This window comes from Lynx rufus, unplaced genomic scaffold (assembly GCF_022079265.1).
Source record: "Lynx rufus isolate CCGP_SWC_20201006 ecotype Redwood Valley unplaced genomic scaffold, mLynRuf1.p SCAF_27, whole genome shotgun sequence".
In the NCBI taxonomy this organism is placed as follows: Eukaryota; Metazoa; Chordata; class Mammalia; order Carnivora; family Felidae; genus Lynx; species Lynx rufus.
The window spans coordinates 4,597,432-4,622,452 of NW_025814842.1; the positions used below are offsets into that span (position 1 = coordinate 4,597,432).

General features: G+C 43.6%; 1 protein-coding gene across 2 annotated transcripts; it reads right to left on the reverse strand.

The window, feature by feature from the left end:
• Positions 1 to 1,100: 1,100 nt before the first annotated feature.
• On the reverse strand, positions 1,101 to 15,935 carry ZDHHC4 (zinc finger DHHC-type palmitoyltransferase 4). Of its 2 annotated transcripts, none has more exons than XM_047089451.1 (8): positions 15,582 to 15,935; positions 15,289 to 15,474; positions 14,592 to 14,715; positions 13,735 to 13,808; positions 13,087 to 13,265; positions 10,667 to 10,792; positions 8,879 to 9,096; positions 1,101 to 1,439 (listed from the first exon to the last, which is right to left on the reverse strand). In XM_047089451.1, exons 3-8 carry the CDS (start codon positions 14,706 to 14,708, stop codon positions 1,149 to 1,151), a joined length of 1,005 nt encoding a protein of 334 aa, XP_046945407.1. In that variant the 5' UTR covers positions 14,709 to 14,715; positions 15,289 to 15,474; positions 15,582 to 15,935; the 3' UTR covers positions 1,101 to 1,148. The 2 variants fall into 2 exon arrangements, with proteins under 2 accessions (XP_046945407.1, XP_046945406.1); XM_047089450.1 differs by having other exon boundaries at positions 8,852 to 9,096.
• Between the last annotated feature and the right edge of the window lie 9,086 nt (positions 15,936 to 25,021).

Consider the following 25,021-nt stretch of genomic DNA (forward strand, 5'->3'; position numbering starts at 1 on the left):
TTCATTGTAAAGATCACGTCTACTCCGGAACTCTTGGCGCTGCAGTGACAAATGATGCCCCCTTACCCCTGGCCTCCAGCTTCTAGTCCCGAGTCCTCTTCCCCAGTCCTCTCTTCCCAATCCCCAATCCTGAGCAGTCTGGCCATGGGAATCTTAGGTATTCTGCTCCTGAAAACCCTCCCCTCCAAACCCCCCTCAGCACTTTCTATGAAACTCTTACGCATTCATCTCTTTGCACTGAATTAACGGGACAGTGGAGGGGTGGGGGGTGATAGTTTGGAATTTTAAAAAATAGGGCAGAGGTGGCTCAGTCGGTTAAGCGTGGAACTTCGGCTCAGGTCATGATCTCACCGCTGGTCGCTTCATGCCCCGCCTCTGGCTCTGTGTTGACAGATCAGGGCCTGGAGCCTGCTTAGAATTGTGTCTCCCTCGCTCTCTGCCCCTCCCCCACTTGCACGCGCTCTCCTTCTGTCTTTCTCAAAAATAAACATTAAAAAAAATTTGTTTTAATAGGTCAGAAAAGACTTGAACGTGGCCACAAGAGGCCAGTGAAGGGCAGGGGACCACCAGCACAGGAATGGGCCTTGTGTAAAAGGCCCATGCTGACCCAAGGGAGGGCCTGGGTGAGGGGTGCTAGATATGGTTAAGGGGATAAAAAGCCAAGGCCTTTCCCTAGGAGGGATGGGAAGGGTGCAGCCTGGCACAACCCCAGGTCACTGGAACTCTCCCGCACATGTGGGGACACAGCCAAGGCCCCTCCTGTCAGAAGTCTGAGGTCTGGAGTCTAGAGCGGGAGACCAAGGTTAGCTGGGTCCTCTGAGAAGGCATCTCTGGTCCCCTTGACACCAGGACTTCAGATATACTCTGTTCCAACAGGCTGAGTGAACAGAGGAAGGGCAAGGGGGTTTCTACCACAGGGTCCAGCACAGTACCTGTAAGGATTAGGCACCCAATAAACACGAGTTTTCTCGTCCCTTCCTTAACTACTTGAAGCCAATTTATAAACATGCAGCAGAAGCCAAGAGAGAAAAAAATAAAAAAACAAAACACCCCAAAACGAAGAAACACCACACTGATGCTTAAAAGTACAAATAAAGACGTACAAATAAATGTATACTATATTTAAACAGCAGTAACACTTCTCATTCTTAGTTCATCTTCTTGGCACAATGTGCAGTGGCAGGTAGGAAGATCTCTCCAAGGTTGCTCCAAAGCCCATGGGAGTGAATGTTCCGGTAGACCTGGGGCTCTGCTGATGGGGGCCGGGCCACATGGGGACAATGGTGGCACCAGGCCCGGTCACCTCTGTACCACTCATTAGTGGTCTGGTTGGTGGCAGCCAGGTACAAAGTGAAGCACAGGTAGCCCCCCAGGAGGAAGCTCAGCATCACAACAAAACCCAGCATGAAGACGATCCTTGGCAAGGTCAGGAACAGGTACTGGGGGCAGAGAAGGAACAGCACGTTAGGCAGCCACGCTGTGACACAAGTAAGGGCCAGCACCCACCAGCCCTGGCCTCGTCTGCAGACACGTGAGAGCTGCCGCCCCAGCTCACCCACCTGTACACACACCTGACCCACTGAACACAAAACAGAACCATAAATGGCACTGACAAACAGCCCCGGAAGCAGTCCTAGCATGCAGGAGTTTACTATGGGATAAATGAAATGTGCACACCGAAGGAAAAGGAAAAGGATACTAGAAGATGTGACTATGCCAGTCAGCTACTTGTAAAACAAAGAAATAAATACAGATCTTCTTTCATGCATCACCCAGACGGACACAGGAGACCAATCTCTCTCTCAACACAATATGGTCAAAGAAACACACGTACAAGAGTATTCACTGTAGTGATTTTCACAGCCCCTCTTCCGAAAAGAGGAAGTCCAGTCGTGAGAAAGAGTAAAATCTTGGGGTAATGATACTATGGTATAATAAGGAGCCGGTACAAACGAGGCCAATTTTTACATACTGATTCGGAAAAGACATTGGCAACATATTGCCGGATAAGAAAGACAAGAGGCAAGGATCCACATGGGATCATATTCTTATAAGAAACAAAAACACACTCCATGAAGGTGGGTAATATCGACAACCACAGGAAAAAAGCCTGAATGTACACACCAAACTACAAAAGAGGTGGCCTCTAGGCAGTGAGCTGTTGGGAAGGGCAGGGTATAACCCCCGTTTTCATTTTTTTTTAAAGATGCTTTAAATTTCATGTGTTTCCCCCCAGCTTTATTGAGACAGAATTGACATGACATTGTGAAAGAAAGCTTAAGGTGCACGTGACGTATAGCAAATGATCACAACAAGGTTAGTTGTTTCAACTACAAGTTTGTGCCTTTGAGCCCTTTCCGCCTCTTCTCCCCCTTTTCATTTTAAGCACTTCTGGACTGCTTGAATTTTTAGAAGTTATTTTTTAGAATAAAGAAAATGAATTTTGACAGTGTTCAGTATCTTTGAAAGGCAAGAGTAAGAGAGGCAGGCGCATCAAAACTCTTCACAGGAGGGACCTTCTAACTGAAGTCACACAGAAAAGAGACAGATTCGATGAGAAAGGATGTCTAAATTTTTTTATAGGATTTTTTTTTATACAAAAGAGGATACACAGGGGCGCCTGGGTGGCTCAGTCGGTTAAGCGTCCGACTTCAGCCAGGTCACGATCTCGCGGTCCGTGAATTCGAGCCCCGTGTCAGGCTCTGGGCTGATGGCTCAGAGCCTGGAGCCTGTTTCTGATTCTGTGTCTCCCTCTCTCTCTGCCCCTCCCCTGTTCATGCTCTGTCTCTCTCTGTCCCAAAAATAAATAAACGTTGGAAAAAAAAAATTCAAAAGAGGATACACAAACAGAAAACAAATACAAGAATGAACTATCATTATTATATGATCTCAAATCTAAAGTAATTCTAGTATAATAAAGGACATAATTCACAAAAAAAGATATACAAATGACTGCCAAACAAGGAAAGTAATCAAAAGTAATAAAGAAATATAATTCTTTAAAAGGGTACAACATGTATTCCTACTAACATAGAAGCACCTGCCACCACCGGGCATCCTCAATGTCCACCCTGACACAACAAAGTGAATACTTGCCAATCACTCTAAGCACAAGGTTTTATTTTATTAATGTTATTTATTTTGACAGAGAGAGACAGCGAGAGAGAGAGAGAGAGAGAGAGAGAGAGAGAGCGCGCGCAGGTGGAAGAGGGGCAGAGAGAGACAGGGAGAGAGAGAATCCCAGGCAGGCTCTGTGCTAGAAGCCCCACCTAACCACAATGTTCTAAAAAACAATTTGACGATATATATTAAAATCAAAAGATTTATTTATAAATGTTAATAATCTTTGACTCAGGGGTACCTGGGTGACTCAGTTAAGTGTCGGACTTGGGCTCAGGTCATGATCTCGCGGTTTGTGGGTTTGAGCCTCGCGTTGGGCTCTGTGCTGACAGCTCAGAACCTGGAGCCTGTTTCAGATTCTGTGTCTCCCTCTCTTTCTCTCTCCCCTCCTCCCCCGCTCATGCTCTGTCTCTCTCTTTCAAAAATAAGTAAATGTTAAAAAAAATAATAATAATCTTTGACTCAGTACATATACTTTTTGGAAGCTATCCTACAGAAAGTCCTAAATACAAAAACAAAACCATATACACTGATTACCTACCGTAAAGGGGAAAATGCACTTCACCAATGGAGAGAGCTGGTGGGCACCATCTTAAGCAACAGATCAAGCTAAGTGTCACTGACCCTGTGTTCCACCTGATGGGATGCAACATGAAATACACACTCCTGCCTAGAAAGCATTTTTGCCAAAAATATTTAACCTGAATCTGATCAGGTCTCTAGAACTAACTTCCAGTTCACATTAATATTAAGGAACAGAGAAAAATTAGTTGACACAAGTAGGAAAAAGACAAATTTAGACGAAGGGACATTCTAAAAGACTACTAAACTACTAAATGTCAACTTCATGAAAAAAAGGAAGGGCATTATTTTAGACTATGAAACTAAAAAGATATGACATTCAAATGCAATGTGTTAACTACAAGGTGGATTCTGCTTCAAGGAGGCAAAAGAGCTTTATAAAAGACATATTTGAAACAATGGGGAAATTTAAACATGGACTAGATTATATATTACATATTTACTATATATTCTATATTTATTACGTATTTATTATTACTTTTCCTTGGTGAGATAACAGAATTGTAGTTATGTTGGAGGTTGACACTCTATAAAAATGCATGTTCCAGGGGCGTCTAGGTGGCTCAGTCAGTTGAGTGTCTCTTGATTTCAGCATAGGTCACGATCCCAGGGTCGTGGGATCAAGCTCTGCACTGAGTGTGGAGCCTGCTTAGAATTCTGTCTGTCTGTCTGTCTGTCTGTCTGTCTCTCTCTCCCTCTGCTCCTCTCCCCTGCTCCTGCTCTCTAAAATTAAAAAAGAAAAATTAAAAAGAATAAAATTTTTTTTTAAATGCATGTTCAAGTACTTAGGGGTGAAGCAACATAATGTCTCCAATTTGTGTCTAATAATACAGAAAAATACAAGGGGCACCCAGGTGGCTCAGTCAGTTGGGCGCTGACTTTGACCCTGGTCATGATCTCGCAGTTCGTGGGTTCGAGCCCTGCATCGGGCTCTGTGCTGACAGCTCAGAGCCTGGAGCCTGCTTTGGGTTCTCTGTCTCCCTCTCTCTCTGCCTATCCCCCCCTCACACTCTGTCCTCTCTCTCTCTCTCAAAATAAATAAATAAACATTAAAAATTGTTAAAAAAAGAAAGAAAAATACACAAAGAACAGATTAAAATGTTAATTTTTAAATCTAGGTGGAAAGTATACAGGTAACTTTTCAGTATGTTTGGACACTTACATAAATGAAAAAAACTGAAACAAAAACTACTCAAGGATAAAACAACAAATCACTACACACCTATCAGAATGGCTAAAATGAAACACAGTGATAACATGAAATGCTGGAAAGAATGCAGAGAAACCAGTCATTCCTCCATCACTGGTGAGAATGTAAAACGGTATATTTTACTCTGGTACATTACTCTGGAAAAGAGTATGGTGGTCCTTTTCAAAACCTAAAATGGACTTATCAACCCGACAATCACAGTGAAGAGGTATCATGCAGGAACTTGCAAATGGGAATGTTCAACGCAACCTTATTAGTTAATAGCTAAAACCCAGAAACTACAGAGATGTCCTTCAAAGGCTAAATGGTTAAGCAAAGCGTGGTCCACCCATACTGTGGAATACTATACAGCAGCAAAAAGGAAGGAACCCTAAATACATGCAACCATTTGCATGGATCTCAAGGAAATTGCACTGAGTGAAAAAACCAATCTCTAAAAGATAGGATGTGATTCCATTTATGTAGCAATCATGAAATAACATACTAATAGAGATGGAGAACAGAGTAGCAGTAGCAGGTATGCAGGATGAGGCTGTGGCTATAAGGAGTAACACGAGGGAGTCTGTGGTGATGGACACAACGTGCTGACTATAGTGGTGGTTATGCAGGCACACACATGCGACACAGATCCACACAGACACACACACACACAGACACACACACACCAATGAACATATACGTAACTGGTGAAATCTGAATCAGCTCTGCGGATTGTGCCAATGTCAACTGCTTGGTTTTGGCATTGGGCTGTGGTTGCCTAGGGATGCTGGCATGGGGGGAGGGGCTGGCAGTGGGGGGCAGGCTTAAGAGTGCATAGGCTTCCTGTAGGTTTCTTTGTAACCTCCTGTAAATCACAGTTATTTCAAAATAAATTTAAAAAAATACTAGCTTTTACTGTGCATTTTATCATATTAAGACAGTCTCCTTCCATTTCTATTTTCTGAGTGCTTTTATTAGAATGGGTGTTGAATTCTGTGAAACACTTTTCAGTATCAAGAGAAATAACCATGTGGGGCATCTAGGTGGCTCAGCTGGTTAAGTGTCTGACTTCAGCTCAGGTCATGATCTCATGGTTCATGAGTTTGAGCCCTACATCAGGCTCTGTGCTGACAGCTCGGAGCCTGGAGCCTGCTTCGGATTCTATGTCTCCCTCTCTCTCTGCCCCTCCCCAACTCACGCTGTATGTCTCTCCCTCTCAACTATAAATAAACATTTAAAAACAAGAGAGAGAGACAGGGAAATGACCACGCTATTGTTCTTTATATTTAATAATGCCGAATAAAATACTAATCAATTTCCTAACATTGAACCAACCTTGCATTTATGGAATACATTCCACTTGTTCATTTTCTTTGAACAAAAGGAAAAAAAAAAAAACAAGAAGAATTAACCAGTTACCTAAAACAGTGACTGCTCACAAGCTACTTCCCATAAATGCAGTAGAAATCTTTTAGCCATCAAATGAGTTTTTATAAGAACCCTACATTATTGTAAATTAATTTTGACAAAGTGCCAAAACAATTCAATGAGCAAAAAACAGTCTTCTCAAAAAAAAGATGCTGGGACAACTGGATACCCACATACTAAAAGTCTGAAATTGGAACCCTACCCTACGGCATGTGCGAAATTTAACTCAAAATGACCAGAGGCCTAACCTGTAAGAGCTAAAACTACAAAAACACTTAGAAGAATATGTAAGTGTAAATAAATCTTCACAACCTTGGATTAGGCAATGGATTCCTACATGTGACACCAAAAAGCACAAGCAATAAAAGAAAAAAATCAACTTAAAATCAAAATGTAAACTTTTGTATTTCAGAGAAAACTATCAAAAACACGAAAAGACAACCCACAGAATCGGAGAAATCGTTGCAAATCGTATATCTGATAAGGGTCAAGTGTACAGAATATAAAAAGGATTCTTACAACACAAGAATGAAAGACAACTCAATTTAAAGATAAGCCTCTCAGGGCGCCTGGGTGGCTCAGTTAACTGGGCATCAGACTTCAGCTCAGGTCATGGTCCCACTGCTTGTGAGTTTGGGCCCCGCATCGGGTTCTGTGCTGACAGCTTGCAGCTTGGAGCCTGGAGCCTGCTTTGGATTCTGTCTCCGTCTCTCTGCCCCTCCCCAACTCAAGCTCTGTCTCTCTGTCTCTCTCTCTCTAATATGAAAAAGAAAATTAAAAAAAAAAGATGAGCCTCTCCTCTAAATCTTCTTGTCCAAAGAAGATATACAAATGGCCAATAAGCACGCACAAAGTTGCTCAACATTGTGAAGTCATCAGGGAAATGCAAATCAAACTGCAGTAAGGTATCGCTTCATGCCTGTGATGAGGGCTATGATCAAAAAGACAAGTAATAACAAGTGTAGGCGAGGATGTATGAAGGTGGAACCCTCACACGTTGCTGGTGGAAATGTAAAATGGTCAAGATACTTTGAAAACAGGCTGGCAGTTCCTCAAATGATTACAAACAGAGCTACCATATGATCCAGCAATTCTACTCCTGGGTGGAACTCAAGAGACATGAAAACACAAAAACTTGTACACAGATGTTCAAACCAGCATTATTCAAAAATAACCAAAAAGTGAGAACACTCAAATGTCCATAACTGATACATGAATAAAATGTGGTATGTCCACACAATGGAGTATTATTCAGCCATAAAAAGGAGTGAAATACTGATTCATGCAACAACATGGATGAACCATGGACACACCATGCTAAACAAAGAAGCCAGCCCAAAAGACAGACTGTGTGTTATGTGAAATGTCCAGAAAAGACAACTCCATAAAGACAGAAGGCAGATTAGTGGTTGCCAGGGGCCAGGGAAGAGGACAAAAAGGAATGACTGCTAACAGGTAAGAGTTTCTTTTTGGGGTGATGCAACGTTCTGAAATTAGATGGTGGTGGTCGTTACACAACTCTGAACCACTGCACTATATAGTTTAAAAGGATACCGACTTCAGCCAGGTCACGATCTTGCGGTGCGTGAGTTCGAGCCCCGCATCAGGCTCTGGGCTGATGGCTCAGAGCCTGGAGCCTGTTTCCGATTCTGTGTCTCCCTCTCTCTCTGCCCCTCCCCCATTCATGCTCTGTCTCTCTCTGTCCCAAAAATAAAAAATAAACGTTGAAAAAAAAATAAAAGGATGAATTTTGGGGCACCTGGTGGCTCAGCTGATGGTACGTCTGGCTCTTGATTTCAGCTCAGGTCATGACCTCACTGTTCATGAGATCGAGCCCCATGTTGGGCTCTGTGCTGACAGCATTGAGCCTGCTTGGGATTCTCTCTCTCCCTCTCTCTTTGCCCCTCCACTGCCTGTGCTCGCTCGCTCTCTCTCTCTCTTAAAATAAATAAACATGAAAAATAAGATAAAATTAAAATAAAAAATAAAATAAAACAAAACAAAATAATGAATTTTAGGGGCACCTGGCTGGCTCCATTGGAAGAGCAAGCAACTCTTGATATCAGGGTTGTGAGTTCAAGCCCCACACTGGGCATAGAGATTACTTAAACAAACAAACAAACAAAAAAAAAAACCCTTAAAACAAAAAGGATAAATTTTACAGTATATGTACTGTTATCAACTAAAAAAATTATATATTCTTTTTTTAAAATTTTTTAAGTTTATTATTTTGAGAAAGAGACAGAGCAGAGGAGGAAGAGAGAGAGTGGGGGAGAGGCAGAATTCCAAGCAGGCTCCACGACAGTGCAGAGCCTGATGCCGGACTTGAACTCACAAATTGTGAGATTATGACCTGAGTGGAAACCAAGAGTCAGACGCTTAACCAACTGAGCCACCTGGGCACCCCATGTTCATTTTTTAAAAAGGAATGGCTTCATCTCTTGACTGGGAAAATAAATATCCTTTTTCCAATGTTGAATCCTAAAGTCAGAAACGTACATTCCACAACCTAACTCCGTGAATATTAATTACCTGAATAAGAAAGACAATGTCAATAACCTGCAAGTGTCCAAGGTCATCAACGTAAGTCTCCAGATACAAGTCCGACACCACCACCAACTGGACCAGAAACACGGTGCTCACAACGGCCATGGTGGCAGCTGAGGCCGTCAATGTCAAGAGGTAGATGAGGAAGTACCTGGCGTTCCAGGCCCCGATACAGTTGTTCACCCAAACACAGTGATGGTCAAAACGGTGTACACACCTGTTACACACACCTGCACGGAAAAGGGAAAGTCACAGCCCTGAGTTAGTCCTTGAAGAAACATGAGACCATGCACACCTCTGAAATTTTTACAAACTGACTACTGGCAGATGTTGCAGGAAATGGCGACTGCCATCACCAGGCTATTAGAAGCGCAGGGTCTAGTACTATAGCCGCGAGCCACAGAGGAGTACTGAGCACTTAAAATGTGGCCATGAGGAAAACCTGAAAGAATACTGTTTATTTTGCTAAATTTAGAGTTGTTTTTCCATTTATGCAATGCTCCTTTAAGTTCAATGTCAGCAATGCTGAGATGACATAAGGGTTAGTGAATTTACTTGCACAGACTTAACTTTGAAACTGATGCTTTTTTTTTTTAATGTTTATTTTATTTTTGAGACAAAGAGAGACAGAATGTGAGTGGAGGAGGGGCAGAGAGAGAGGGAGACACAGAATCTGAAGCAGGCTCCAGGCTCCGAGCTGTCGGCACAGAGCCTGACGCGGGGCCCAAACTCACAAACTGTGAGATCATGACCTGAGCCGAAGTCAGACACTTAACCGACTGAGCCATCCAGGTGCCCCAAACCAATGCCTTGAAGTCAAATTAATTCTTCCGATAGAGATGAATCATTACGTGACTATTAAAGGAAAATGATTATGTTATAGAAAAAACTTGCAAGAATTTCTGGAGTAACTTGGGTACGTGAATCTGCTCTTCCAACTGCAAATTTTATGAAATCTAAATAAAGGTCAAGAATTTACTATGAAAATTTATTGTCTCAATTGAGATGTGCTGTAAATGGAAAATATATACCAAATTTCAAAGACTTAGTATGAAAAGGAGAATATAAACTAACCCATGAATGATTTTTTACAACTGACTACACATTAAAATGGTGTTTTAGGGGCGCCTGGGTGGCTCAGCGAGTTGAGCGTCTGACTCCTGATTTCATCTCAGGTCATGATCTCACAGTTCGTGAGCTCAAGCTCCACACTGGGCTCTGTGCTGCCAATGTGAAGCCTGCTTGGGATTCTCTCTCTCCCTCTCTGCTCCTCCCCCGTTCACTCTCTCGCTCAAAATAAATAAACTTAAAAAAAAAAAGCTCTTACATAAACCATGATATTTTAAATAGGTTACGTTAAATAAATACATAATTAAATTTAACGTTGCCTCATCTTACTTTTGTAATGTGGCTACTAGGAAATTTAAATCACACATGTAGCTCACATTATATTTTTTGGGCAGCACTAGTCTAGAATCTTGGCTACTCCCCAGAAGAGTAGGCTCTGCCAGCACTGAAATCTGCAAACACAGCATCCCACAGAAGTCCTGTTGGGCAACACGCCCCGCTGCGCGGCAAGGGATGGGCTGTTATGCCTGGGGCTGAGTTGCCCACTATGTAAGAATATCGAGACCTCACCTCCAGTCATCTGAAGGAACCACTATCTGGCCTCGACAAGCAGAAGCTGCCCATGCCTGGGAGACAAATGGCCTTGCTTTAGATTTCTGGAACCTTCCCTTACTGACAAAGCCCACGTCTGTTGTACAAAGGTAGAGAGGGAGTAGCCAAAGCCAAACTTACGGCAGTGCTTGGATCGCGCTGGTTTCCTCACATTGCAAGTGAAGCACTTCATATTCTTTGGGAACATCACTTCATCGAATTCATAAACTTGAAGTAACGAGAACGCGTTTGCTTTTGTTATAGTGCCTGAAAAAAGGGCAAATGTCAGTTTTGAGCAATACGGTAGACTGGACATTCACAAAATCTGTCCTGACAAAGTGCAACTAAAACTTATATATTTAATATTCTAAATAACTCACTTTAAATAAAGTTTTGGGGCACCTGAGTGGCTCAGTCGGTTAAGCACCCGACTTTTGATTTCAGGTCAGGTCATGATCTCACAGTTCGTGGATTGTGGACAGTGGGATCGTGGATCCCACTGTGGAGCTCTGCATTGACAGGGTGGAGCCTGCTTGGGATTCTCTTTCTCCCTCTCTCTCTCTGCCCCTCCTCTGCTCACTCTCTCCCACGATAAATAAACTTAAAATTTTTTTTAAATAAATGGCTTTATTGAGATACAACTCACAAGCCCAATTCGCCAATTTAAAGTGCACAATTCAACATATTTTAGTACATTCACAGAGTTATGCAACCATCACCACAACCAATTTTAGAATGTTTTTATCACTTCAAAAACAAACCCGTTAGCAGCCACTCCACATTTGTCTCTAATCCCAGCCCCTGGCAATCACTAATCTACTTTCTGTCTCTATGCATTTGCCTTTTTTGGATATTTCATATGAATGGAATCATACAATTTGTGGTCTTTTGTATCTGGCTTCTTTTTTTTTTTTTTTTTTTTTTAATTTTTTTTTTTTCAACGTTTTTTATTTATTTTGGGACAGAGAGAGACAGAGCATGAACGGGGGAGGGGCAGAGAGAGAGGGAGACACAGAATCGGAAACAGGCTCCAGGCTCTGAGCCATCAGCCCAGAGCCTGACGCGGGGCTCAAACTCACGGACCGCGAGATCGTGACCTGGCTGAAGTCGGACGCTTAACCGACTGCGCCACCCAGGCGACCCTCTTTTTTTTTTTTTTTAAGTTTTATTTTATTTATCTTGCAACAGAGAGTGCGTGCACACACATATGCAGGGGAGGGGCAGAGACAGAGAGAGAGAGAGAGAGAGAGAGAGAGAGAGAGAGGGAGAGAGAGAATCCTAGGCAGGCTCCACACTGTCAGCGCAGAGTGCCACACAGGGCTTGAACTCACGAACTGTGAGATCATGACCTGAGCTGAAATCAAGAGTCAGATCTTAACCGTCTGAGCCACCCTGGCGCCCCTCTGGCTTCTTTCATTTAGCACAGTTTTTCAAGGTTCATCTATGTTCTAACACATGTCACTCCCTCATTCCTTCCTGTTGCTGAATACTGTCCCGTCGAATAGGCACACCGCAGTTTACCTGTTCATCAGCTGTCGGACCCTTGGTGCTTCAAGGATAGAAAGGCTTAAAAGGAAAGGCATGGAGGGGCGCCTGGGAGGCTCAGTCAGTTAAACATTCAATTTCAGCTCAGGTCATGATCTCCCAGTCCATGAGTTCGAGCCCCGCCTCAGACTCTGTGCTGACAGCTCAGAGGCTGGAACCTGCTTCGGACTCTGTGTCTCCCTCTCTCTCTGCCCCTCCCCCGCTCATGCTCTGTCTCTCTCTGTCTCTCTCAAAAATAAGTAAACATTTAAAAAAAAAAGTAAAGACATGGAAAAAAGATACCAAGCAAATATCAATCCAAAAAAGTGTAATAATATTAACATCACACAAAAGAGAACTGAAAGCAAAGAGCATTACTAGTGACAAAGAGGCTAATTATATTTTGAAAAAAGATTCAATGGAAAGAGAATACCAATTCTTAACTTGAATGCATATAATACAAATGTACACATAACCATGATATACGTATACACACACACTATAAGTAAATAAGTAAAGCAAAAATTGCAAGGAGAAATCTCAAATCTACCATCAGAATGAGATAACATGCCTCTCTTGATAATTGATCACACAAAAATATTAGTATGAATATAAAAGACTTGAACATAATTTAAAAACTTGATCTAATGGACTTATATGCTGTCTGTGCCTAAGAACAAGAAAACATACTCTTCCAAGCACACACAGATCATTTACAAAAACAACACGTGACTGCCATAATGCAAATTATCAATAAAATGTTTAAAAGAAACTGTGTCATAGGGATCACAAACTCTCTATATAACACAATTATTAGTGAAGAGATCAAAAAATAAACTAAAAGAGTATATGGAAAATTTTAAGCAGTTCTAAATAACCCACAGGTCAAAGAAGAAATAACTTAGAAAACAATCACAACCGAAAGATCATGAGACCACTATGTATCAACTCTTTTGCAAAGTCCTCAGAGGGATCACTGGTCTGTAGCATGGTAAGACCGACGGCTGCCGGTCTCTGTAGTGAGAGCCTCAACTTACCAGGGTTGCTTACGCAGCTAAGTGTGAAAAACACCAGGTTTATAACCAGCAGCAGGTAGGGCAGGAGAAGGTAATGCAGGGAGAACCCCAGCTCCTGACAGTAGCCAAATACTTCCCAGGTGTATTCAGCATAAACCATCCCTTGCAAGAGGAGGTGCAGCATAATGAAGGTGTGGTTTCTGAAAGGAAGTAGACACGTGGCTAGTTTTACAGGGCCTTGTCCATGAAGAAACCATGTAATACTAAAGTTAACCCGGGGCCAACCACTTCCTTTGGGCTTGGGATAACAGCAAGAATTACATAACAATGCGACACAGTTCTCACAGTGCCTAGCAATAGCAAGCATTCAATATTTGTTATCCATTACGATTATCATCTTCGCTGGGAAGTGAGGTATCAGGACAGATTTCTTTTTACAGAAATGCATGTCAATATATCCCCACTCTTTAAATATTTCTGTCAAAACTCCAGAAGTAAAAGGCAGGTTACTTATGAGCAGAGGTCCTGAACCAGGACTCTTCATCCTTCCAGCCCCCTCCCCATACCACAGCTGGAAACCAACAAGAAACTTCCTGAAGCTACAGGACAGCAACAGTTAGCAATCAAAACAGAAGAGAAGATAGTATGTAATCTGTGAAATATAAATACCGTGTGTGGAAGAGGTAATGAAGCACTTTTCGTATAGCTCTCTGAAGGCATTCTGGAATTATACAGGAAATTACCTAAAATAAAAGAAAAGGATTCAGTTTCATTTCTCATCCCCCCCCCCCCAAACAAATTAGATGCTTCCCGGTCAGCCGTCAATACTGGTGATCTTGTGTTTCTGCACACGGGCAGAGAAGAGATTTAAGAGAGAATAGAAAGGAGGGCTTCACTCAGCTGGTCTGCCTTTGATGCCAGCTCCTCCTTTTTCACCCCAGCACCAAAGAAAGCACCATGTCGGGGTCTTCAGGCAAAGGGAGGTGAGCAGAGGGACTGGATTAGGTAACACCAATGTGAATTCCACTCCTTTCCCTGCCTTGGGTTCAATCTCAGATTCCAGAGTCCACACCTGCAGTCACTGGGCATTAGCCCAGGTCCCTCCAAAGTGAACCCCCTTGCCAAAGGCCACTGACCCCAACTTTGCTCACTTGGATTCCTGAAGGAGTGTGGGCAGCTGATGCTCAGCTCTCTCCTCATACAGCCCCCAGTTCCACTCATCAGACCCCTCCAGGCAGACATTGCTCACATCCATGCCCAGTCACAGGCATCAAATCCAGAGAAAAATAGCCAACCTCGAGAATGTGATCTTCTCTCAAAGCAACATCACAAGGTTACTTCAAAAGTAACAAAAAACAAAACCCACAAAAAAAACCCCAGAGACTTTCGGATACACCGTAACTGCCATAAATGAAAGAAGTGAACAAATGAATAAAAATGACATCTGTGTTTTGTTCCATTAGGGAACCAGTGAGCCTTTTAGATATGGTAGTCACAATCCAGTGGTCTCCAAGCATCGTGGTTACCTGGGCTCCTCCTCTGATCAGGCCTCTCAGGTAATGGGTTTTTGAGCAGATGCATATCGTAACAACACCAATTAGCACCAGAGCCAGGTAGAACAAGAAGAGAACCAGGAAGTCCATCCTGGGGCTACAAAGAAACAGAAAAAGTGTGACTACAACTGAGGGATAAAACCTATGGTGCACATTCTCTGACATCAACTCCCTAAACAGAATTCATCAGCCCTTGAGCACACACTGCCTCGCACTAGGGCCTCCCAGATGGTCCTGAGTTCTTCTGCTTAGGGAGTTTTCTAATCAAACCACTGTGATGTCTTTAGGGCACCTCCCGCCTGCAAATTCCAAAATAAAACGGGGGGGGGGGGAAGATATGCCAAATGCATACACCTTCCCTCCCACCAGCAACAAATCATCTTTGTACTTCCTTAAACACTCACATAGACATTGATACAGAATGTACCCAAAATAATCTGCTGACAACGTTACTGGAACAAGCAAACCCCAGAGGCAGTCAGGGACCCACTCCCACAGCAATCAGGGATCACCCACAGGGGCCAGAGTCAACACACAGGTCTGTATTAACTGGAAATGGTTACTTTGGGTCTTAGCAAGTATGATTTGGAGCTGGACTTCCAACTGAGATCAGCAAACTACAAACTATTCACGAGGTAAGACAGAGGAAACAAAGAGCAGCAATTCTCACGTGATTCAGGGTCGCCAGCCTACATATTTCTGGTTTGGATAATTTTCAATCGGCAGCTCGGGCATTCCTCCTCCCAACATTCACGGAGAATCCAAACGGCATCCCGTCCTGTGCAGCGGCGTGCGCCCGGTGCAACAGGTGGCACCCAGAGCTGCCGGGGGCATGGTTCTAGAAGGCTGGATCTGGCTGCAGAGACATCGATAAAACACTCACATAATAAAACAGGGTGGGAGTCAGGAGCGGCAGAAATTGTGGAAAATAATTTGAAAGTCGGGGGATATTGTGTTACCTACCGCAGGGTGAAAGGGGTTATACGACTTCAGGAGGAAAAGCTTAATTGGGAAGAATAAGGCAGGAGCCTTGGATCCCCGTTCCTATCCCTAATCCCTGAGGTGCCCACGCTGCCCACCGAACAGAAAGGCTTTCCCAGGCTACGGTCCCGGCGGGTGGACGAGGCCAGAGCTTTCCCCGGGGGCCGGAACCCTGGGTGGGGGGCGGGGTGCAGAAGGCTCGGCGGGCATACGGTGGGTGCCTGAGCACCCGGCGGGGCGGAAAGGCGGGTCAGCCTGGGTGTCAAAAAACCCCTGAGAGGCGGCCTTAGCGCCTGGATCGGCCAACCGCCAGCCGTACCAACCCGGCGCCGTCAGGGCGCCTCTCTAGACTTCCGTCGGACCTGTGACGTTAGCACGCGACGATCGCCGCCAGGCCGACTTCCGGCGGAAGTCCGTGCGGACGGCAGCTGGAGGCGGGGCCTGCCGCTCGCGAAAGAGCTGCCCCTGGTGTCCCTAAGTGCGCGCCTGGGCTCCTCCAGGAGGTGGTTGTGTCTTGGGGCCGGAAGGTCGAACTTTGGGACGCTGTTGCCAGAAATCTTCCTAAACGACGGTCCTAAGCTAGCGCGGGCGAGAACGCCGGTGCTGTGAAGCGGCCCGAGCCGCCTGGCGGCTTCGGTAGAACCAAGCCAAGCAGGGGCTCCGGCTGGCCCGTGGCAGGCACCCTTAGGGGCTCCTGTACTGAGTCTTCGTGAAGGGCAGGATTTGCTTTTTTGCTTTCTGCCAGCCACGCCGTTGGGCTCTGTCCGAACCGTTCCAGTGTCTTTGCGCCTGCTGTCTCAGAACAGCTCTGAACATGCTGCCCCTGGGAACAATGACAATTGCTTGACTCCAAACCTGGAGGATAAGAACTAAGGCTGTTTAATGACAGTTGAACCTGGGGTGAGAAGAGCTGCTTCCAAACATAGCATGGAGAAGTCTCCCGTGGAGCGTTCCTTTGCTCCGAACGCCTCTGAATCCGCTGGGACCAGTCTATTCTTGATGCCTCTGAAAAATCAGTCAGGCCTGTCTTCCCTTTGAAGGGAAATGTCTGATCTCCAAACACTGGCTTTAAAGCTCTTCTCTTTTTCTGTCTTTGCTACCTACCCCAGCTTCTTGATTCCTTTTCTTCTTCCTTTTTAAAAAACTTACAAGCTGGGCACCTTCTGGTACATGATGTGCAAGGCCATCATGAACTTGTGGACACAGTATTGAAAAACAAATTCCCCAAATCAGAAGATGTGATGCCCCCCCCGCCTCGGGGCGGGGGGGGGGGACTGTAAGTTATGGATGGAACGTCATCACTTATCCAGAGTGGGCTGGATTGCATCAGTGTCTCCAGCTGACTCACCTTGCTGCTTAATTCTGAGCTTGTGGTTAAGTATTTTGAGTTAATTTTTCTTTCTTTCTTTTTTTTTTTTTTTGCTCATAAATGCAAGTTTACTTTTATCCCCATTCATTATTCTCCAGATGACACTTAACTTTTAATCTTGGTTTGATCTCCTATGTATTTGGCGTTGTCTTTAATTTAAAAAAAAAATTTCACAATTAATACTGTGTTCTTGTAAAAGAAACTATACAAAACAAAAACAAAACCCTTCCTTGAACATCACCCCGAAATCCCAATCCCTTGAAAAAAGTAACCACTTATTTAGTATATCCTCCCCAAATTCTTTTGTACATTTATTCACAGGGGTACCTGGGTACAGCCAATTGACCTGGCTCAGTCAATTAAACGACTCTTGGTAGCTCAGGTCTTGATCTCAGGGTTGTGAATTCAAGCCCCATGTTGGGCTCCATGCTGGGCATGAAGCCTACTTAAAAAATAATAATCTTATACATTTATTCATAAGTATTCAACAAATATATATTGAGCACCCAATATATGCCAGGCACTTTTCTAGGGACTGGGAATATAGCAATAAGACAGAAATATTCCTGTATTTTATAGTTTACATCCTAGTGTATATACACAAATATATAATTTGTTGTTTACAGAAATGGCATCATACATAATGGTACTCTATCTTCCTTTTTGGTTTTTTTTTTTTCAGTCTTGGTGATCTTTCCACATAAATATCTATTATATTGATTTACCTCATTATATGCATTTCATTACATAGCTTAGCTATAACTCGTTTTCCAGGGTCCCAAATTCCAGTGCCTACAGGGACTATGCAAGTAATAAGTAGAGTGACAAAGTAGAGCAAGTTTATTTTTTCTAAGCAGAAATAGCTGTTTATGCAGACCAAAAGGATTGATAACTTGAATTACAGTGTTTCAAGAGTACTTGAAAATCTGGGTTTTTAGAACATAAATCTGATTTTTTAAATAAATTAATAATTTATTTTTGAGAGAGAGAGAGAGCATGCATGCACAAGCAGGGTAGGGAGAGAGAGAGAGAGAGAGAGAGAGAGAGAGAGAGAGAGAGAGAGAAACACTGAATCCGAAGCAGGCTCCAGGCTCTGAGCTGTCAGCACAGAGCCCCATGCAGGGCTTGAACTCTCAGACTGAAATCGTGACCTGAGCTGAAGTCAGACACCTAATCAACTGAGCCACTCAGGTGCCCCCATAAATCTAATTTTTTTAGTGTTGGCAACTAACCTAGACTTTTAAAACACCATTCAGGCTAAGCAGAACATACCTGCAGGACAAATTTAGCCCAAGGGCCACCAGTTTGCAATATACTGTTCTATTACTAAACATGGAGATTCATGTCAGTTTTTGCTATTACAAACAATGCTACAGTGGAAATACCTGTGTGAGCTTCATTGCACGCAACTAGGTGTGTTTTTCTAGGGCAGCTATGTGAAGTAGAATTTCTGGGCCAAAGAATATATAAGCATTTTAATTTTAATAGATGCTGTTAAATTGCTTTTCCACCACAAATGTCTGAATCTGTCTCTCCAAACCCTTGCCAGCATTTAATAGATCAGTTCCTTTAATATTTATCATTCTAATGGACAAAATGACATTTTATTTATTTGCTCAACAAACATTTATAAAGTGATTCCTGGGTTCCAGTTACTGTTGTAAGCACTTAAAATTTTTTTAAATATCATTTAATCTTTATAGTAACTCAATGAGATAATAATAATAATAATTATTATTATTATTATTATTAACCTATAGATGAAGAAACAGGCACAGAGAAGTTAAATTTCCTAGGGACATAGAGCTAGAAAGCATTAGAGATTCAAACTCAGACCTTTGGACTCAAGAGTCAGTATTCTCAATTACTGTGCTGTGCTATCTTGACCACCACTAGCCAGTTTCTAGTGATGAATGTCTTATGTGCTTATTGGCCAATTACGTTTCCTCTGTTGTGAGTTGTTTACAGTTATCCATTTTTATTTGAGTTGTTTACCATTTTCCTGTTGCTTTGCACTACTTATTTACATATATCATGTATTTGTTAAGTACGGACTAGCTGCTTCTCTTGGTTTAGCCCCCTCCGCCCTCAAAAAGCAAACCCTAAAACAAGGATTTGGTAAAGGCAGCTTGTTTTTGTTTCTTTTTTTTTTAAGTTTATTTATTTATTTTGAGAGAGAGAGAGCACAAGCAAGGGAGGGGCAGAAAGAAGGAGAGAGAATCCCAAGCAGGCTCTGCACCATCAGCACACAGCCCAGTGCGGGGCTCGAACTCGTGAACCTGTGAGATCATGACCTGAGATCAAGAGTCAGACGATTAACCGACCACGCCCCCCAGGTGCCCCCAAGTAGCTTGTTTTTGGAGATAATCCCAGGAAACATGGCGAGGGATTGGGAAAGTGAGAGAAGACTGGAAAGCCAAGAAAGCAGATGTTGATGAGTACAGGTGGGCACGCGGACCTCAGTCCCACCGGAGACCCTCTGAGAGGCTCCAAAGAATATGCCTTCGAATCGTTCCACTGAGGGACAGCGCAGCAGCGGTATTCACCCAGCCATTGCTGAGGTGGTACCTCCCTAGTCCTTCTGGCCTGCCCACAGAGAGCCCAGCCCAGACCCAAGGAGAGAACCCCCTGAAGCAGATACTCCATCAGCATGTACAGGAACCATTGCAGGTGACCTGTCCAGTGGGCTGCGGGGATATAGGCAGGACACCTACAATGTCTGCTTTGCTGTGAGGACCGAGAGATCCCCAAACACAATGGCTGCAATAGGAAAGAAGTCTATTTCTTTCACACACTATTGTCCTGAGGAAGGTGGCAGTCCACAGCAGTCGGCAGTTCTGTCCCAGGAGATCCACAAGATCACACAAAGACCCAGATTCTTCCTATCTTGTTCTCCACCACCAGGCAAAAATTCCCAAACTTTCTCTGTGCAGGGCACCCTTAAGTGCCTTAGAGATTCTTTCACAGAGCTCCTAAGCCCAAAGAAATATCTAACAATCTCCACTCTTAAATAATGAGCTCCAAACAACTTCATAAATATTTATGTCCTAACAACTCAGTGTCCGTTGCACAGTTTATCAAACTTTAAAATCAGATTGGGAACCACTGTTCTCGTTATTTGCTCCACATGGATATTCCAATAGCAATTGCTTCCTAAATCCATCTTCTCAAAGATGCAATATCAGGAACTTGGTGACCTAATGTTGAAGATGTGAACTAGTTCAAGCTGTCATGTCATGCACGACACAGAAACAGCTTTGTTTCCTCAAAATGTTAAGATGCCCCACAGCACCCCTAGAAGCTTGTTCTGGCACCCCACGGCACTTTGTGCACAGTTTGGAGACACAGCACTAGGGTGGTGTCCTTACCCCCAGGTCACCACCTTCTAGCCCCTGAGAAAGGGAAAAGAAGGAAAGGAAAGGCCGTTTACCCTTAAGGATGGAACGCGTAGGGGGCGCCTGGGTGACTTGGTTGGTTGAGTGTCACAACGTCATAGTTCGTGAGTTCAATCCCCGTGTTGGGCTCTGCTTGGGATTCTCTCTCTCCCTGTGTCCTGCCCCTCCCCCCTTCTCTCTCAAAAGTAAATAAACAAACTTAAAAAAAATTAAAAGCAAACAAAAAAGAATGGAACTTGTAAACTGCACATAGCTCTTCCTGCTGAGATCCCATTGGCCAGAAGTTAGTCACATGGCCAAAGGGGAGCTGGGAAATGTATCTCTGGCTGTGCTGCCAGGTGTTCAGCTAGCACTTGATAGGTTATTACTAAAAGGAAGAAGTAGATATTCTCTCTCGCATTCTGAATATTAACCCTTTATCTCTGACATAAACTCCAAATATTTTCTTCTATATATCACATATGTGTTCACTTGGTATTAACTTGGTTAATAGTGTTTTCGTCACACAGAGCTTTTAAATTCCAGAATACGTTTATCAGCCTTTCCTTTGTGACTTAAAAAAAAAAAAATCTTATTTAGGGGCGCCTGGGTGACTCAGTCGGTTAAGCATCCAACTTCAGCTCAGGTCATGATCTCACAGTTTGTGGGTTTGAGCCCCACATTAGGCTCTGTGCTGACAGCTAGCTCAGAGCCTGGAGCCAGCCTAGGATTCTGTGTCTCCCTCTCTCTCTCTGCCCCTACCCCTCTCGCGATCTGTCTGTCTCTCTCAAAAGTAAATAAACATTAAAAACAATTTTTAAGGTATTCTTTACTCCAAAATTACACACACACATGCCCCCCCCCCACACACACAAATACACACACAAATATATTCTCCAGTATTTTCTTCTAGTTGATTCATACTTTGATCTGTAATTCATCTGGAATTTCTTCCTGTGATGGCTGAGATAATTTCAGAAGGGAAGGAAGACACTTAAAGTGTGTAGCCAAGGAACTAGGTATTTATCAAATTCTCAGCTGCCTTCCAATTCACATCTGTGCTTTTCATGACACTCTTCTGCACAGACATTATACAATGGACACTGAGATTCCCTACTCCCCAGGTAAGCCACACACCTCCCTATGTGCTCTTTGGGTCGGATTGAACTACCTCAGCTCAGGGGGTGGGGGACTTCATTGGTATCAGTCAGTCAAGGCAATCCTATACTCCTTATCACAGTAATTTTTCAAAACAAAAGCCAGCCTCTGGAATACCAGAGACCCAATCAGAATGAAGCTGGGATCCCCGTGCCATGGTGCCTCTTCTCCCCAAGATTGAATAAAGATATTAAAGAAGAAGCCTGTAGCTTTACTTCCTTTACCTTGGGGCTATGAAGAAAGTCAGTCCAAGAAAGAAGTCTACACACTGGGGAGGGCAGACCTGAGAGAGGCACAGAGGAATGAAGTCTGGGCCCTGAGCAAACCGTGCCTGAAGCTTACACCACCTCTGGACTTCCCTGTTAGATGAGCCAAAAGTCCCCTTTATTTTTTAAAACCATGTGGAATTACCTCTTCTGTAACTTGCAGCTTAAAACCTCCAAATCTTGAGAGAAACACGTAGTCACTGAGCTCTTTTTTCCCCACCTCGTATTTTTCTTTTTAAACTCATTTTACACTTTATAGAAATACATACATAACAACATAGAAAAAGGCTATATTTTACTGTCTTAACTGCTTGTGTATTTCTTGTGTATTTCTATAAACATATAAAACATGAATTTTATATATTCATTTAAATGCTTTACATAGATACAATCATAGCATGCAGACAATTTTCGAATTTTGCTTCTTTTAGTTTATCATAGGTGTTATTCCTCTATCTAGACAGTTTTAATTATTAATCAGGGATGCAACATAATGACCTCAATATCATCTTATTATTAGATATTTGTATTATTTCCCACTTTTTAATTTTATAGTTTTGCAAGTAACCTATTCAGAACTTGTATTTTATTTTTTTTCAGTTGAATTACTTTCCTGGGATAAATCTCTCAGTGGTTTGTCGGTTCCTGAAGCTCATGCGTTTCCCACATTTTACTTTTTCCCTCTGTTCTTCAAAACCTCCAAGCATGAAACTTGATGCTTGTGTTCTATAAATAGCACAGGAGAAAACACTATTTAAGCCTAAAATCAAAAACCGAATTCAAATGTGATAGGAAGGACTGTAGCACCTGTGAAACATACAGCAAAGAATTTCTCCTGGGAGCATTCCTAATCCCTCCTGTCAGCCCCTGAAACTAGACCTGTGGTATCAGTTTTTTACCTGCTGCAAGATCGGTTGACAGGATCAACCGCCGTTTATACCATGATCTCTTGTCCCCCAGGGAATGACTGAGGCAATACTTTGGAAACGGGATACAGGACTTCATAGCTACCCTCGCAACAGACAAATATAGCGCACGAGGCTCGTTTACAGTCAGTGATTTATTGGTCAGAAGGAATTTTACAATGGAGGAAAACAGGAAAAATTTTAAAAGGGACATCGCACAAATATTTTTGTTGGAAGGCAAGGATGGGTCTGTATCTGCTTCTTACTGTATCAGGGGCAGCGATTTTAATGCCTAGCTCATAACAGATGTTCAATAAAAATATATTGCATGAATGCAAGAACAAAGATGACATCCACCCAAAGGAAATCGATATCCTGGATATCACTGAACCACAGAGTCCTCCGGCCAGTCCCTGGGGCCATGTCTTGTACATTAGCCAGCTTGGAACGCAATGTAGCTTATACTTTCGAATTTCCACTTGGCCTTTGCTACTTTGATTATGCCCCTTAGAGCAGCTGTGTTCGGCTACGACGTCCAACGGGACTGTCAGGGCAGAACCTCCATTTCCTGATCGCTTCTGAATCGGTCTTGACCTGGTACACTGCTCAGCTCTCCTTACCCAAATGTTGTGTTACTCTGGTCACCAACACTGCAGTTCACCATCAGCTGTGGTAGCCCTTGGAGAACGAGAGCGTAAGGACACTTGCATTCAAAACTTATCTCTTGTTTATCTGAAATTCAAGTGTAACTGGGCATCTTCTATTTTTATTGGCTAAATCTTGGAGATCCTATCTCCAGCCACCATCGGGATGCCTCTCCATAGTGCTTCTAGTTTTCTACCTTGGTTGGGACCAAGAGGTAGTCTCACAGTTGGAATCTGGTTACCCCTTGGCTAGTAGTGCTGAGCAAAAGGAGCGTCCAGCCCTGGACATTGAGTTGGGGCTGAGTCGTCTCAGGACAACCACTGGGACATTTTCAGAAAAGAGAAGCTGTCTGACAACCTGGAGAAAAGAGGAGCAAGAAATTACAGGCGGGCTGGTGGAGGACAGTGCCTCCATATAAACTATACAGTTTGTGCTCTTTCTGTTTGATGTGTGTGTCACACAGAAAGAGGGTAGAGAAGGACAAGGGACAGTCTTGTGAATGCTCTCTCAGAGCTGGGAGGAAGAAATGAATGGCACTTCATGGCCATGAGACAGACAAGCTGAAGGCATCCCGTGAAAAAACCCTGCTTCTTTGCTCCTTTTCCTGCTCTGTCCTTGCTAGGACCTGCACCCCCGCCCTCCACATGGCTTGTAACACCGACAATGTATGTCCTCCTTATAAAGGTCAAGGAGATAATGATCGCTTTGGAGTCTCCCAGCACAGTAGAAAACACCTAAGGAGTGACGGGGCGAGGTGGCATCATGTATGTTTTCCAAGACCAGTAAGTCCAGATCCCTTGATACGAAGACCCCTGGCTCCAGGGTGTAAGTGACTTATGGAGGACACCTGAGCACTCGTCTTTGTTTTGACAGGTTCCTGGATGCCTGGGAGGACACGTATGCCAGACCACATCCTCCCTAAAAACCCCAGTCCCCAAATAAAGATGAGACTCACGCCCCTTTTCCTTTCCGAGTGTCCCAGACGCCCTGTCTGTATGTGCTCTCTCTACATCTTCAATAAACACTGCTCTCACTTCCTCCTGGCTCGCGTTTGATTTCTGCCCTGCACAAAGCCAAGGACCATCTTGGCTGGCCCTGCGGAACCCCTTCTGGATGCTCGGACCTAGCCTGCCTATATCAGTTAGTTCCCGAGTCATGATTTCCTTGTTAACATTCTGGACACCCAAGCACATCGGGGCTGACGCTGGACTCTGTGAAGCACAGACATGAATGTCATCCCAGGAAGAAATTCAGAATGAGTGTGGGGTGGGAAGCCATGTAGGGGTTAAGAGTGTGAGCTCAGGAATCAGGCTTCCTGAGTTCCGGTCCAGGATCCATCTCTCGTGGTTGTGTGGTTTTAGGCTGGTTACTTAATCTCTCTGAGTCTCAATTTCCTCCTCTATAAAGTAAGGATAAGAGAATCTACCTCAGAGGGTTGTTGGGAGGTTAAATGAGATAATGCAGGCATGTAAAACACATCCAATGAATTTGGGCCACTAGTCTCATGGTTACCAAACACGACCAATACAGAAGAACAAAAGTGGGAGGTGTTACCAGGGTTCTTTATGTTTCGAGTAATAGCCCAACTCAAACTGGATTAAATAAAAAGGACACTTCATGGCCTCTGCCACCGTAAATGTTCAGAGATGGGGCATGCTTCAGAGTTTGAATCAGCAGCTCAATGGCATCATCAAGGACAGAGGTT

What these genes read in the sequence shown, in the direction of transcription:
- ZDHHC4 (XM_047089450.1), bottom strand. Translation starts at nt 14,708, where the DNA reads ATGGACTTCCTGGTTCTCTTCTTGTTCTACCTGGCTCTGGTGCTAATT. An exon ending in TGATCAGAGGAGGAGCCCAG is followed by an intron (nt 13,809 to 14,591) that starts GTAACCACGATG and finishes CTTTTATTTTAG; the next exon opens with GTAATTTCCTGTATAATTCC. An exon ending in ACATTGTCTTTCTTATTCAG is followed by an intron (nt 1,440 to 8,851) that starts GTAATTAATATT and finishes CTCTGCCCCCAG; the next exon opens with TACCTGTTCCTGACCTTGCC.